Source organism: Argiope bruennichi, chromosome 2, assembly GCF_947563725.1.
Source record: "Argiope bruennichi chromosome 2, qqArgBrue1.1, whole genome shotgun sequence".
NCBI classification, from domain to species: Eukaryota; Metazoa; Arthropoda; class Arachnida; order Araneae; family Araneidae; genus Argiope; species Argiope bruennichi.
Window position 1 is genome coordinate 66,477,420 of NC_079152.1, and position 17,695 is coordinate 66,495,114.

At 27.5% G+C, this 17,695-nt stretch overlaps 1 protein-coding gene across 2 annotated transcripts in view; it reads left to right on the forward strand.

The window, feature by feature from the left end:
• The window catches only part of LOC129961816 (agrin-like), a 675,765-nt gene that overhangs the window by 615,811 nt on the left and 42,259 nt on the right, over positions 1–17,695 (forward strand). For both annotated transcript variants that reach the window (XM_056075396.1, XM_056075397.1), the window contains 4 exons: positions 3,701–3,899; positions 6,012–6,224; positions 12,688–12,812; positions 15,562–15,669. In XM_056075396.1, coding sequence (XP_055931371.1) covers positions 3,701–3,899; positions 6,012–6,224; positions 12,688–12,812; positions 15,562–15,669 — 645 coding nt within the window. The remainder of the gene's footprint in view (positions 1–3,700; positions 3,900–6,011; positions 6,225–12,687; positions 12,813–15,561; positions 15,670–17,695) is intronic.

Below are 17,695 nucleotides of genomic sequence, written 5' to 3' on the forward strand. Positions count from 1 at the left end.
AAAATAAAAATAGAATAGTGTATTATCTTTGCTATTTATCTTCATTAAATGTTCCCAAGAATTTAAAATTTCACTTTTGCTTTTTTTTTTCAAGTATAACCCTCTGAATTCATATATTTTTTTTAAAAATCACTATTTAGAGACGATGTTTGCAAAGGAGTTCATATATTTTTCAAGCAAAGTGAACTGATATTATATGTTACACGATAATAATATGAAATAATAAAACTCTATAAACACAAAAATAAACAAACTAAACAACAAAAAAACGAGCGATACAATAGAAAATGGGCTGATTGTCCATCCGCGGAAATCACAGAATATGTTGCTGGAGGGTTAAAATTTCAAAAACACTATCTTTTGAAAACAACACGACCAGCCATGATAATACGAGTGCTTTCCTCCATTTTTGAGTAAACTCATTTCATTCATTTGAGTAAACTTAATTTCATTATGCTTAATCGATAAAAAATACAATAATGGCAAACAGACTCCATATTTTAATAAAATTATATATTTCTTCCTGAAATAACTCTAATATATATGAAAAAATTCAAAAAAGTCATAAAAAATAACAACTGTTAGCTAAAATTCAAATGGTCAAACATTTTAAAACATCATCTAAATTTTTAAAGAATTTGCATTGAAATATAATGGCTCTTCAAACTTGTAATATGGATATATGAAAAATATTTTGATTTGTTTCGTAAACCCAGGCATGATATGCGAATATAATATTCATAAAATCAGTAAGTACAAATACTTAAAGCATCTTCTGTTTCACAAATTAAAAAATATATATATATATTCTCATTGGTCCAGTTTTGTTTAAATTCATATCCCTACCTTACTTTACAAACTTTTTTCAAATTTGTAAAATGATAGCTAAGAACAATTTTTTAAAATTTTAACTCCTGTTACCTCTTCCGAGTGCCTAATAAAAAAGCTTTTCAGTTAATATCTTCCAGAAGCGCTGCTAGCGAAGATATTTTTGATGTTCCAGTTACAATATTCCAGATCACTTATCTTGATCATGGTTTCTGTCATAGGATATCCAAAGTCGGCCATGTGAAAAATTCTTTCAGTCAATTCAAATTCTTGTTATGCGCTTAAGATATATCTCCTGCCTTGTTCAGATATTTTATTCCCAGCCAGGTAGACATATAAAGTGCACTTCAAGGTGTTTGGTTGCATCTTCCAAGTATAAAAATTAACTTTTTTATATTTGCCTTAATGCTGAAACGCTTATATTCAACTTATCGTTCACTGTACACATTAGATTTTTCCTGAAATCAGAAAAAAGATCCTGAAGAAAAGATCGTAATAAGCATTCTGCTTATTACGATTGTACTTTTCCTGAAAGAAAAAGTACAATCGTAATAAGCAGAATGCATAATTATATTGCGCTGAAATTTTCTCTATGGTTTAAAATTCCTCGTCCTTTGATAACATCTCTGCATTCAATAGAGTAATATATGTATATATTTTAATTCAATACAACAAATAGTTACTTCTTCCAAGTATCTCCTTGCTTACTTTTTGGCTGTAGTTTAAACATTTCTGGAAAGATATGGCTCAAGTGATTGACTCTAAGCATATTCCAGCTTATACATATTTTATACGTCCATTTTGCTAGCTTCTTAAATTTTTTTTTTCTTCTATTTTTTTAAATTTTTTTTGTTATTTTTGTCCGTATGAAATCCTATTTATAATTTATCTGATTTTTCTAGATATTTCACATACACATGTACAATTCAAAAGCATTTTCCGGAATTAAAAATTTCACATGATTAATGGTATTTTAATTCATGGTTAGGTATGAGAAGATAGTGCCGTCATACCTATTTAATTATTTGAAAGTCAATGCACAGATCTAGTTAAAAGACATAAAAATTTGAATTTAAATATTAAGTGACAAGCTCAGTTACATTTATAATGGGATTTTAACAGAACATATATCGATTCATATATGTAGGAATAAATGAAATGGGGTTTTATGATTAATATGAGATAATAAAGAAAAACGCCCAGCACGATTCTGATGAAAATCTGTTTTATTGTTCTGAACCAAATTTCTGGATATTTTATTAAACGACTTTTCAAAAAAAATTATTTGTTGGCTTGCTAAAAAGAGAAAGTAGATTCTGTGTGAAAGGCGTTATGAAAAAAAGAAAATACCATCCTCTTATCTTTTCCCTCTTCTAATTTCATAAACGTTGGAAGTATGATGGTGGTAGAGAATTGAGTTGGTAAGGACGTTTCAATGAAGAGTCCTGTATATAGTTCAGAAAATAATCAAGTTAAAAATTTATAATTACTTTTCAGACTATCACGAAGTATTTACTTCCAATGGAAAATTTACATAGCAAAGGTTATTTGTCAAATTGAGGCGATAATTTTTCTAATTTGAACTACGCTTCTACACTCACTCTGGAGAAAGTTAATGGGGAATAATAATTTCAACCGTTCACCATTTCCTTTTTTTTTTTTTTTTTTTTTTCTTCTTTCTTTTTTTCTTTGTGATATCGATCATACTTCATAACTTCATCATCATGATCATATCTAATATCATGAATCTGTAAACTTGGTTCTCTGTTCTATTATCCTGTTCCGGAGAAGAGATTTATAGATAGTTTTAACGGATTTTGAATGGACGCCTTGTCAGTGATTCGAGAAGAATCTAATGGCATTGACTTTAAAAATGAAGTTCCAGAAAATTCAAAAATTGGCGATATCTTCATTATGATTCGAGTTCCGTTAAAGCTTCGTTTGTGTTTGTTAAGAGTTTGTCTTCCCCGTCACGAAAGCTATTGAAAGCAGAGAAACACAGTATTGTGTAGTTGTAGTTAAAGGAATTAAGCTCTAAGAAAAGTCGGGAGATATAAGAAGTTGAGCAAAATCTTATTTAAGACTTGTTGTTTCTTATGGCACTTGTCATGGACAAGCCCGCTGTTACGAAGACAGCGATTTTAAGCCGGTGGGAGAGCGTCTCTTGTTTTTATAATAGCGCCATCTAGGGCCAAGAGAACGACTTAACTACACACACACATTTTTTTTATCTTAAACGAATTCTCTTTGACTTCTTTGTCTTGTTACAGTTGTTTATTATTTATTGCTGTTTACTGTAAGTGTTGTTTTACGCTGCATTGTTTCGCTATTGTGAATTCATGCTTTTGTAAAGAACAAATTTGGGTTTGGATTATTTCTGTTTCGAATTATTACCGTATATATATATAGGGGTGGGGGATTAATGTTGAACCGCGAAAGGAATTATAACATTTTCTGCAAACAGTATCGAACAATTAAACGAAAAGATGCCCTCTTAACCACAAATGCTCCCCATCAAATAAAAGCAGTTCAGTTAATATTATTTTATCAATAATAACTAATTCCAAATCCAAAAAAAGCACACTTATTGCAATTATCATGACAAAATCTATTATGAGGCTGCACAACACTGTCAAAATAATTAATTCAATTTGCTTATGATAATGTTGATAAACACTCTTTCCACATGTTTTAACTTTCCTGAGGATTACTCCAATCACTTTCAGTCATTTAACTAATGTGAGAGACAATGATCAGGAAGCAGCTGTTTGTTATTTTTAGTAATTAAGAATGCCCATTTAACGCACATGGGACATTGGAATTGATGCTCTTTAATGAAGAAATTAATAAATTCCTTTGTATTTTTTTTTAGAAAATTTTATTGAGACTCCATCCTTTTTCGGACGATCCTACTTAGAACTGCCTCGACTTCAAGCTTATACTAGGTTATCTCTAGAGCTCGAATTCAGAACATTTGCAAAAAATGGAATATTATTGTATAATGGCCAGACAGCAACAGGAACAGGAGATTTCGTTTCACTAGCTATAAAGGATGGATTCGTAGAATTCAGGTAATTGTGAACTGTTTCAACGATTATATTCTTTAATTATCGACCTTTCGTTTTTCTCATAAATATATTATCAAATTTATTCTTTAAACCATGCATTTCTATAGGTGTATCAGAAAGATTTGCAGTTAGCTCAATAGAATAAAAATAAAATTAGGCTACTAGGATTAAAGAACAGTAAAATGAGAAAATAAAAATTCAACTCAAGTTTGCCTTTATAATGTTTTAACCTTAATATTAAGCAGACGATACATCCAGTAATATCGACATCTAAACTTTGCAATTCGTTGCTGAAGAGTTTTCATGATCACATGTTCAGTAATAAACGGTTTAACAGATGTTTCAAAACGTTCGAGGAAAATGTTCGTCTGAAAAGTACTAACAATGCACAGTATAAGATTATATTTACAGTGATAGTGACTTATAATCTTAATTAAACTATGTTAACATAAGTTATAATGTTAGGTTAATATCGGAACTTTTTAAGTAGCTGGAAGAATTCTAGGAAAACATATATTTAGTAGATTGGGATTAAATAAACAGTTTTCGAATGGAAGGAAGAATCCCTGACATTAAAGGAACGCTGTTACTTAGAGTATTGTTTTTTTTAAGATAGCAATGTGTTTGTGAAGATTAATCTGCTGAACTCTCGGATGTGATTTGTTGAAAACTCGCATAATTTTTAGTTGCTACTCTGTATATACTATTTCGAATTATTATCATGTGGTTAAATTGTAAAGGATTATTTTTATTAATCATTGTAGCTAAAATTAATAAAATTATCATTTGAAAATTCAAATTGTTTAAATTATTATATATTTTGACAGCTTAGATTACGTTAAAAGTTAAGCCAGTCAAAATACTTCAGAATAATCTGTTAATTTTAAACCGAAATAAAACACATACAACTATATCATTTAATAAGAAATTTGGAAAATAAAGAAACTGGCCGAATTGAGAAAGTGATTAGTTTCATAGATGGAATTTAATCGCTGAGCCCGATTTGAATTAAACAATGAAATTTCAATGGCATTCGTTTATTTTACTGTTAGAAATTGGTCCATACATTTGGAAAAAAAAAAAGAACTATTAACTAGAACTATTAACTAGAAAAAAAGAACTATTAACTAGAAAAAAAGAACTACTAACTATGATTAGTGAAAAAAAGGTCCATTTGTTTTCAACAAACACACACACTTAAATAAAAAGTCTAGCATTATATTCAGAAAATAGTTGTTTATTGTTATTCATGAAAATCTTTGTCATAATTTTTGTAATTTCAAAAAAGCATGTTGGAGCTGAATTCATGAATGAAAATTATAGACGACGAATCCTGAAAAATGAAGAAATGTATATTAAGAATGTAATTTTTAATAGAAATGACACGTTTACATAAGATATTCTCCGAGGAACTGCATATAACCTTTTGTTACATATATATTAAATTGTAATTATTTTAATTACTCGTATATTCAAATAATTTAATTTAATTTGCATGTAAATGCGCTTTGAAGCATTAAATATATCATTCATGAACTGATTATTTGCAGAATATGCCAGGCCCACCAAAATAATTGCAACTATTGCTTATGATTATGTAATTTCTCAATTTCTATAACTAAATTATAGATATTATAATGAAAATAGATTTTCTATTAAAAATAAAAAAAGGAATTTTATGTGCATTATATCCACTACATAAGAGCATCATGTAATCACAACTTGTTCAGGTAATTTATCGTCTTATATTCATTAACTTTTTAGTTATGAATTATCAGAAATGTTGATAAATTCAGCTTTCAATTAAAACTTTTATCTCTTTTAATCCGGTCAATAATATTTTAAAAATAACATTAGAGGCTAAAATATTTTTATCATGCATGTTTTTCTAAAATAAAAGTTTGATAAAGATGAAAAATGTAAACATAAAAAAATAAAGGAAATTCAATTAATTTTTAATATAATCCTTTACTTAATACGATATTTCTTTGTCCAAATTAATACCGCATTTCATCGTGAGAACAAAAAAGGGTAAATGCTGATTGCTTTCTTTAAAATAACAGTTTGCTACATCTATCTGACTCAAAAATTTGCAATTCAAAACAATTTTTTTAGGTACAATTTAGGCAACGGCCCAGTCGTACTCCGCTCGCCACAAAAACTTCATCTGGGTAAATTACATCGTCTCATAGCCAAACGATATTTGCGGGATGGAATGTTGACTTTGGAAGGCCAGGAAGATGTCGCCGGTCGCAGCCAAGGGTCTCTCAAATCTCTGGATCTCGGAGAAAACTTGTATCTTGGATATGTTCCAACAGAAAGAAAAGGGTATGATGTCTCTTACTCATATAATGAAATGAAAATAAATTCATTTGATGTCAAACAGATCATTAGCAGAGAGTATTAATGAAATTTCGTATTGATGGAACGCTGTAGAACGAAAAAAAATAAACTGTTCTAAATCATCGAAGCATAAAATAAATTGCATCTATTTCTAATGATAAACATGATATGAAATAAACGAAATATAATAAACTGCCATCTGAGAAGAAAATATTTAGGAATAATAATATATAAATTGTTTATCGTACAGATTTAAACGAGCCATTTTTGTGTATATATATATAAATTTATTTCCTGTGTCTCAGAAACGGCTCTAATAATTTGGATCAAATTTTATATTTAGATATTTTAAGTTTATCTATATAAGTGCCTTTCCTAAAAAAAACGAAATTTTACTTAAAAGGAAATGAAACGCATTATTTTATGATTAAATATTGACATGTGGTTATATATGGCCTTCATAAACGTATTAATGATGCAGTAGTGGTTTGGGTTTCGGACTTTTATGTATTTTTCCCATGTTCGATGAGGGCCGCGGTGGCCTGGTGGTAAGGACTCGGTTGTGAGCTGTAGGGTTTCAGGTTCGAGACCAGATTCCACCGAAGAACCGTCGTGTAAGGGGGTCTGATGCACGTTAAATCTGTCATGCCAAACGTCCATCCCCGCTGTTGTGGAGAGGGTGGTGCCAGCTCAGGTGTCTCCTCGTCATCTGACCGCGGTTCAAAATTACGAGGTCCATTTCAAAATAGCCCTAGTGTTGCTTTACAACGGGACGTTAATATAACTAACTAAGCTAAACTAAATCATGTTCGATGATGCGTTTGCAGCTCAATTAGATTCCGCTTGTCTTATAGAATTAAATCAGCAATTCTTGTATCTCTAAAAGATTATTTCATGTATCTGAAAAAGTTCTAAAGATTTGAATCAAATTTTGTATTTAGATAAAGTTTTGTTTTTTAAGTTTAATCTATATAATTGTCTTTCCTAAAAAACAGCGATTTTACACAAAAAGAAAGAAACTTTTTTAATTGCTAAATATTGACATGTGGCTATACATGACCTGTGTAAGCGCATCAGAAATGGAGTAGTGAATAGGGCTTCTATGCATTTTTCTCATGCTCGATCCGGCGTTTGCAATTCAATAAAATTTCGCTTTATTAACTTTAAACGAGCAATTCTTGTATATACAGGGTGTCTCAAAACCTTGACCGTGGGTTTTATTCCTGAAATATTGATCGTAGACATATACTGTAAATTACAAAGTTGCGTAAAAAAATTTCAAATTGCTATAAAATCAATTAATGTTTTTAGGGAATTAAACTTTAAAAATACAAAATTTAGATTTTTATACGGACCCCGTACAAAAAAATCCCAGTGAGTAAAATGTGCCCCATCCTCTAATAAAGTCATGTACGAAATTTCAGCATCTTATCGCAAAAAGTCTCAAAGATATGAAACTACATAAATGACGACTTAAATCACTTTTCGATGCCTGGATATGAGTTCGCAAAGGGAAAAAAATCATGTCGGATGTTCATGCTTTAAGGCTCGTACACAAATTAACAGAGAAAGTAATGAGTGAATAAATAAACAATAATTTTACTCTTTATTGGTTCAAAAGTATTAAAAATGTGTAGAAATAATAATTTAAAGGAAAGATTACTTTAATGGAGGATTACGTATGATTTTTTTTACAAGTTCACTGATTGTGCTATTTTTAAGTTATATTCTGTAATTCATGATATAAAATTTTAGAGTATTTTTCTGGAAGCAAAGATTTTAAAATTTGTATTTAAATGTAAAGATATGAAGCATATTTAATTTTCTTATGATGTATTCCTGCGTCGCATCATCTGCACTGAAGCTGTAAACATTTACATTTTAATTTGTGATTGATCCTTCTCCAATTTTGTTTTAACATATCTTTGAGAATTTTCATGATGGAATTCTGAAATTTTGTACATGACCTTATTAGAGAATGGAGCACATTTTACTCATTCGAATTTTTTATAAAAATTAAAATTTTGTATTTTTCTATTAGAGGGATTCGAGAACTCACGATCTCTTGATTACGAGACCAGTGTGATGACCATTCGGCTATGGAGAGTCGATTGCTTCTTTTCAATGGGGCAATATTATGAAACGTTTTTCAGTAAAATTTGATAATGAATAACGAAACAACGAAACACAAACAAAATTATTTTATGAAAGAATAATATGCTGTAAATGTTATTTATATTAAAATAAAAAATACAAATTATCAAACAACTATTTAAAAAACTTAATTATAGAATCAATAGCAGAATAAGTGTTGTAAAAATTAAGATTGTTTTGATATAATGAAAGAAAATTTTTTATTTAATATTATGTATAATATGGTTAAAAATTCTTTAAGAGCAGAATAACAACGAACGTTAGTAAATAGAAAAACAGAACTGCATCATCCTTTAAAGCAAAAAGAAATAAAAAAGGCAACTGCGCAATATTGATCTTATTTATTATATTTTCCTTTGCTTTATAAATATATATCTCTGCCCTTATTAACATGAAACTAATTATATGTATCATATTCATGGAACTACAATAAAAACCAGAACCAAATGTGATTTTTCTGAACTTCCGATGCCACATGGAAAATCTGAAGGGTCGAAATACCATATAACATTATAGGTGGGAACTGTGGAATAGCAGATACGTGCCGTTATCAGTAGGAGATAACCGACCTTACAAAGTAACAAGGAAGAAAGCGCGAACCAACCACCATACCGGAAATTTCTCATTTCCATATTTGAAATGCCGCCGTGGGAATCTGCTACAAAACAATTATCTTAAATATAATTTATGCTTGCTATATTTTTGACTATTAACTACTAGAGAAAAATTAAATTAAGTCCATTATGTACAACTATATAGCGAATCATAAATAATGAATTTTAATTTTTACTTATGAGAGAAATATATTATTATTTATCTGAGCGAATAAATATTTTTATGAATTTTGAATAATAATTTACACTAAATTACTTAATTTACATTAAGCTCTGTACAAGTAATAGTAAACTACTATTTTTTTAGTATATTCCTCTAATTATTAAACTGTCGCTTAAGCATAATAATAGAAAATAAAGCCAAAGAATCCAAGTTAAAACTAGTCCACTAGATTTTAGTTTATTTCTTGCTCTCACATCGCCATTTATTTTCTTTTTCTGTTTTCTATCTTTTTTATTTCTTTCACTTTCACACTGTTATATTTTTTTATCAGTTTATTACTATGCATACGTATTTGTTTGAATAGAGTTGATTTATGCTTTTAGTTTATGTTATAGTTATGACTTTTAGAAGATGATTTAATTTAATATATACTTCCTGCTGTATTTCTAGAAACTGTACAGTAAAAAAAATTTTTTTTTTAAATGTTTTTCAGATGGTTTAAAAAGTATACATTGTTTATTTTAGAGTGAAATTCAGGGATAAGAAAAAGGTAAACACGGAAAAATGTAATCAGTAATATTCAAATAGAAAGTTTATATATATATATATATATATATATATATATATATATATATATATATATATATATATATATATATATATATATATATATATATATATATATATATATTACGTAAACAATTTTACTTATACCACGCTATATATATATAATATACATTACGAAACAATTTTTTAAAGCATTTCCAGAATATGGAGAATGATCCAAATACTTCTGGCACATTCTCAAGTTTATTCAATGAAGGAAGGTATATATATAATATTGCATTAGGAAAATAAAATGAATTCATTTGTGAAATCGGCAATGAAAATTTTATAAAAATCAATTAATAAATTTTTCATATTTTATTTATGTATTTATTTTTGTGGACGTATTTTATCTATGTTTTTGAATCTTTTTTAAAAAAATAACATCAACCATCTTAATTTCCTAGATTTAGCTGTCAGAAAAAAAAAATCAGAATCTTTTGCAACCAATAAAAAATAATGTTGACTTCTTTTCTAGGATGAACATGAAACCACATTTCCATATCTAAAAGGTTTTTTTTTTCTATCAGATATTTTGATTTTCGAAAATTGCCCCATCTGAACTATCGTCGTATAAATTTTTCAAAAGTCGATATATTTCAGTTATTCTCTGCATTCTTTTATATTTTTATGCGAATTATTTTATTCTTTTTGTTTGCTTTGATTATCTATCATTTTGATCTTATTGCGTCAAAATATTAATCACGATATTTGTATTTTTCAAGTAATTTGCTCAATTTTATTATTTTTCATTATTCAAAAAAAATTCTGTCACATGGACAAATATTTGATTCGTGTAAACGCAGAAATGTGTTTACTATATTTTTTTTTTCATAATTGCTTTACATATGCTATTCTGTATTGGCACTCTAAATGTACATTTAAGAAAAAAAAATAAAGCATTTAAAGCAGTATCTAAACTTTGTGGTCGGTTCCCGATTTAAGACATATGCAATGATCTTTTAATGGTTTTGACACATCTTTTGTATTTGATGTCTTTATGAATATACATTAATAATTTTGAAATGAACATTTCCCAGTCATGTTGTGGTAAGAACAGTACAATCTTCAAAACAAGTATTTTCAAAAGTAATGAAATTGGTTTTGAAAAGAAATTAATTTATTACTTTTAACTTAACCATGATTAACTAAAAAAAATTATGTGTATAGTTCTTGTGGTAATTATAGTGAAACGTAAATTTTCTGTGCACATTTCATATTAAAAGACAAACTGCTCTTTTTAAATACAAATATGTAATTCATAGAAAACTATATATTTCAGTGAAATTTACATTTCTATGGGATACTTTTATATCACAACAATCATATGCTTGGGTTATATGATTATAATTAGCATTACATATAATCGTCATACAAATAAATGTTGTTTTTAGTATGTATTAATACATATAATTAATTAAAATTAGCAAAATTACACTTTTTTAGAAGAACTTAAAATAGATTTCTTTTTTCCCCCATTTAAAACTTTTCAGTTTCTTCATTTAAAATGCCATTGGCGTAAACTGAAAATTACAGTGCACTTGAAAGTATTTTATATATAAAATGAGAATATATTTATATATAAATGAGAAATGGAAAAATTTCTAGAAATTAAAATAAAAACGAATATTATTAGTTAGCATGAAGATTACTTTCTAACCATGCAACTTAAAAAACATTCTTTCCAGCTAAATTAATAAAGAAAGAAAAAAAAATGGTTTACGCTATAATACGGAGCGCGCTATTTACAAAGACAATTTGTGCGCTGAAAATAATAACATGCAGAAAATATTTTGAATTATATTGAACGCAAGAAAAAAAATTGAAACTTTATTGGAAACAACAAAAAAGTAATAAATAATATAAATAATTAATGACGTTTTAAAAGCACTAAACAGAAGAAAAAAACAAAGAAATTATCATTTGATTAACTGTTTTCTGTTTAGTGTTAAATTATTTATAGCTGATTTCCAATATCGAATAATTTCAAATCATGATATTTCTTGTAGTATTTGTCCTAAAGGGTACACACGAAATTATTATATTGGTTATTCATTTGATATTGCTCTTCTTTTTTTTCTATTACATTACCTATAGCTAATTTCCTTTTCTACAGAAGGTATATCGATTATATCAATCTTTTCAACTGAAAAACCATAAAAGTTTAATCATATTAAAATTCTTGATATTGAAAACTCAACTAGCCAAATTTACTTAATAGTCATATCTGTGAAAATAGATTTGCTGCAACAATGTTGATTAATCTTATTTACTTTCTATGTATTCTAATTATATCTTTCTAGAAAATTTTGTAGATAAATTACGTAATTTCCTTTAGGGTCCTTATTGACACCTTAAAAAGAAATTTCATATTTTTTAAACTCAATTTTTATACGTTATTAATTATTCAAGTATTTACTACTGAATTTATACTCGTTGTTGAACATATACATTACCATTAAAGTGCAAAATTAATGTTTTTTATTGTTTATCATATTTTTAATGAAAAACATGAATTTTCAAAGAAACATTGACTTTAGAAAGAGAAATATTTAACTTTTCTTATATTTACAAATTTATTTTAGATTTATTATAGCAATTCCACCTTTCTGTGTCATGACTATAAAGACAAAGCTAATAAGTGAAAAAAAAGAAAGAAGATGTGTATCTCTCCATATATATCGATCCACTAAATATATATTCGCTTTATGCGATGTACTGTGGGATAAATCATAAACAGTGTCATGATTCTGGTAAATAGCTGCTTATTTCAAGCTATGACGGTGCTCTGCCCTTTATAGACCTATTGAGAGAGGTTGCATAGTTGCTGTCATTCACAGACCATTTAGTTTCCAATAAACATTCATGAGTGGTGGTTTTGCCTTTGATGTGCTTTTATTTATTTCCCTAGAATATTCGAGAACATAGCTGTGAGTACTGGAATGATAGGATGCATTCGGCGCTTGAAGATTGGCAAGAAAGAAGTTGACCTCCGCTACCCGACATCGAAAGATATCATCAGAGGAAATGGCATTCGTAAGTAGAGGGTTGTTTGCCACTTTATTGGTCCTCTAGGGAATATATTCGCAAAATAAAGGAAGCGACTTTCAAATATTCGTCATATTTGTGAATGCCTAGTTCTTATCTCTATTACTCTCTTTCTCTCTCTTCATGACTCTTAGTTTTTTTTTATTATTATTATTATTTATCTCATGTCTTGACTTCAGGTACTCTATTTGATACTTAACTTGAACCTTTTGGACCATTTCAGAAAGTATAATGTCAGAAAAGGAAATATTAAAAAAAAATTGCCTTTTCCATTTTTTCCCCTCTTTTCGTTGCTGCTATTGCCTTGTTGATTTTTCATCCATTTTAAACAATAAACATATGACAAAAATGAAAATGCATATTTATCATAATGTAATATAACGATGTAATTGATAGTCGATTTAATATCTTTATGAGGTTTCCAGAACTGTTATTATAAAATTTCTTTCAATTTTTCGCAAAAATTTAAAGAGTATCAACTGGAAAATTCGCCAAATGAATAAAACTTAATTTGTAAAATCGACCAAATTCATCGTATGGATGAATGCTTATTGTGTTCACATAAATCGGAATTTGCCTATATTGTACCACTCTATTGATGAAATCAAAACTAATTTGCTATTGTTATCTCAGTTTAAAGACTGTATTATTTCTGGAACTGTTTAAAAATTTCTATTTAATTTTAGTCATAGAAACTTTGCACTCGGAAAAAACGGTATGCATAAGTATTAGTTGACTGCAAGGATTCATTTCAATATTTAAAGAAAAAACTAATTGTCAAAGAGTTTAATTAATAAATGATTTTACCTCAATTGTAAATATATTTTTTTAAGTCTAGAAATCCAGAAACTTCAGAATGATATATCATCTACAAAATTATCTAACGGGAAATTATTCGCGTGTAAATCTTTAACCGAATATCATAATATAAAGAAAGAAGAAGAAATATTATTGATAACTAAATTTCAGAGAATTAGAGTACGTATATAATATGTTAAAGCCTTCAAAACAATGAAGCATAAAAACTTCTTATCACAAACATTATATATTAATTTATAAGGATCTTAAAATATGAACATTTTCTATAAGTATCCACTGAACTCTTATAGACAACACGCGTTGATTTAAAATACTAATAATTTTCCGATGGTCAATTTAATCTCATTTAAAAAAAAAAATTCTGTAATTTTATTTTATTCAAAACCAAGAAAGTAAAATTATATACAGCTAGATAAACTGCAAAATTGAATAAAAATGCATTTGTCTTTTATAATCTACATAGATTTGAATCGAAATCTTGTATAAATAAGCAGTCTTTAATCAAATATCACAGAATCTTTCCATTGCTCCGTTTCCACAGAATTAGAGTCAAACAAAAGAAGTCTAAAGCACAAATATTTGATACACAGACAAATGTCTTAAGGAATAAAAAAATGAGACTATATCTCAAAACTAAGCCATATCGCTCTGCATGTTTGACTTCATTACAAAGAATTTTTTTGAGCTTTAGATTCTTAAAATTGCAATATTTTTTTTTATTCGCATGGTATCATCCATTCTAACAGCGAAATAACAAAAATGAAATGTTATTCTCAATTTTATAGCAAAAATTATCTTTCGGTGTTTCTGGAAGTGGATGTTTTGAGATTTTAAGGAAAATCACTTTCGTCTTAATAAGAATTTGTTGACAAATTTTAGCTGACGGTATAAAAATACCCCGCTGGATATCATAAAGGTCCCATTTTGAAATTCTCATGTATTAAAATACTTTCATTAAAAAAATAAAATTTACGTATTACGTTAATAATTTTACTTCATTTTATTTATAATTAAAATAAATTAATAAATTTTAAAACAATTAAATGACAATCCTATTTTAATAATATTTATAAAATATGGTTTAGAGACTTTCAAAATTCATAAAAAAAGATATAATATTTCCCAAAACAGATTATAGTCTACTGATACAAACCAGTTTGAAAGTGCACAAAAACTTAATTAATTAACATGACATCAAAATGAATCTGGTTTCGTAAAGCCCAAACTCAACTTCACCAAGCTAGAGATGTTAAAGCATTTGAGACCTTCTCATCGAATAAATGTTTTAACATAAGTATCAAAAATTATAAGTAGGTGTATTGTTATTCATGATTAGAATTTAAAATTGCTCATGTAATATTTAAAATTTGTTTCAGAAAGCAAGATGAATAAGATTATCATCAAGGCTTTATGTAAACACTAAGAAAATTGATTGCATTTCAAGATGCAGATATCTAATTGAAATTATAATCTTATTATTTTTGCTTTACATAAAAATTGCCGCACTTTTCGAAAATAAAAAAATAACTAAAAGTATGTATATTAATTATTTCATGAGTGTGAATGATTGTGTTTATTGACACAAAAACCAGTAACAGCAATTTTGAATCCATTCTGATAAAGATATGTGTAAATTGGATTACATAGCATACGAATTTCGTACCTAGATATTGGACAACTTTTGATGATCTAATGTTTCATCAATATGTTGCTTAATTGTATTTTTTCAAGAAATAGTTTTAAATGCATTATATTTAATCAGTTCATTAATTTGATTATTTATTTAATATGTATTTATCAATGTATTAATGTATTTATATATCATTTATTAAATTATTAATGCATTTTATATATTATTTAATATATATAAAGTGTATTAATAATTACATGCATTATCGTGCTCCTTCTCTCATTGCAGACGAGTGTGGTGCTAGTTCATGCATGAATATGCCCTGCAAGAATAATGCTATTTGCGAACCTGTCGGTGAAAGTGACTACCTTTGTTCTTGTCTACCAGGATTCGCTGGTAAATATATTGAAACACTTTCAAATAATTGTAAAATTATTTTCTTATAAATTAATTAAATGCAATTTTTTTTAAAATAATGTTTATCTTTCATTATTGAATTTTAAACTTTTTTTATGTTACTTTAATCAGACTTATTTTTAGTGAATATAGATCACCATCTCATACCTGTTGCATTTACTGAATTGTTGAAAGTTTGTTGGAACGTTATCTTATTAATCATTACTTAATAAATGACATATTTAGTTAATAAAAATTTTCAGGAAAAACAAGACAATAAAAGAACAAAATATTGAATGCGTGTGTTGATGCCAGTGATTACTTTGGGTCAAAATTAAAATCTAAGACTTGTGAAATTAAAAAATGAATAAAAATAAACATAAAAAACCCAAGAAATATGACACAATTAAGGGATCCAATAAACATTTAAGCTCTGAGTAGTTCAGTTAAGGGAAACATTTTATGAGAAATGCTTAATTACGTAGAATGGTATCTCTTTTAATTTAAAATTCTTAACTTAATATATCCAATTTCCCAGATAGCACATGCTCTTGCACAATATTATATTATTTAACATTCAACAATATTATACAATATTGCGAATATTGTTTAATATCATACAATCATGTACAATATCTATGTGCTACTAGGGTTAGTAAAATATATCTTTATATTAATTTACCTTGAAATTTTTTAAATATTTCTCCCAGGTAGTCCAAAAATCGTTTTAAAGTCAAAGGAAATTTATTTTTTAATGCTTGCTTGTGATGCTTAAAACTTCTTGGTACATAAAAAGCGCTAAGGCTTTCTGATGACTTGAAACATTGCTTTCAGTTAAAATATCGACAATAGAAACCATTTTATTAAAAAACCCTGATCTCTTTTGCGTGATACTCTATTTAATCTTTTATTTTCTCGCATCAAGTTACAGCAGCCGTATCTAAGAGAAACCGTATTGTTTTCAAAATTTCACTTCCCTTGTGCCTGTTTATAAAGAATTAGCACTCTTTCTCTTCGATCTCCCAAGAGAAAAAGCAACAGTGCTGCAAAAGGAAGATAAAATCTTACGAAGGACATGCTCGACTGAAAGCGGAGTAGCGTAATATGTTTAGTACACTTTTAAGACAATCTTTATGTTCAATGGAGGCCAATATTTTTCTTTTCCTTGCATTATTTTGACAAAGGACTTGACTCGAGAAAGAACCCGATGAAGCAAGCGCTGTTTACTCTATCCGAAAATTTTATTCAATACTTTCAAGAAAATGTTTGGTTTCTCTTGTCTTTTTTTGAAGCTGGAGATAATTTTTTTTATTTACTCTCTTCATTTTTTACCAGTCACCTTTTTTTCTACTTATTTTAAAAGATAAAAAAAAAGGAAGAACACTTTTTTTGTATGTTTTTGTTTTCACATCGATCGGTATATTTTTCTGTCGAAGAAGAGGGAATTTATTCATATAAGTAGATAAAATGTGGTCTGGTAGTTACAGAAGTATTGATGTTATTTTATTTCCCGATATATAAAGCATCGTAAAAAAATATGTGGGAAATGATTTAAAATTCTTAAAACAAGTATGAGAAAAGTTTATACGAAAATTGAATATTATAAAAATAATTTTATGACTGCATTATAAAAAATCATGTTTGTAATATAAAATAAAAGGTAAATATTTAACATTCTTAATAAATCTCTAACGGATTTCAAATATCTAATGTTAACACAATACTTATGCAAATTTATATTGCTTCATTTAATTGTATAATGTATTGAAACTTTTGACTTTTAATCTTATGTAGTTTTTTAACACCAATTATTATATAAAATTGAACCTTGTTTTTGCAATGTTTACCGTAAGTATACACTTCAGTTCAGTACAAGTTTTATTCAATACTTTCAAGAAAATGTTTGTTTTCTCTGCCCTTTTTTTTTAAGCTGAAGATTTTTTTTTTTTATTTACTCTCTTCATTTTTTTCCAGTCACCTTTTTTTTTCTCTCCTTTTTAAAAGATAAAAAAGGGAAAAAAATATT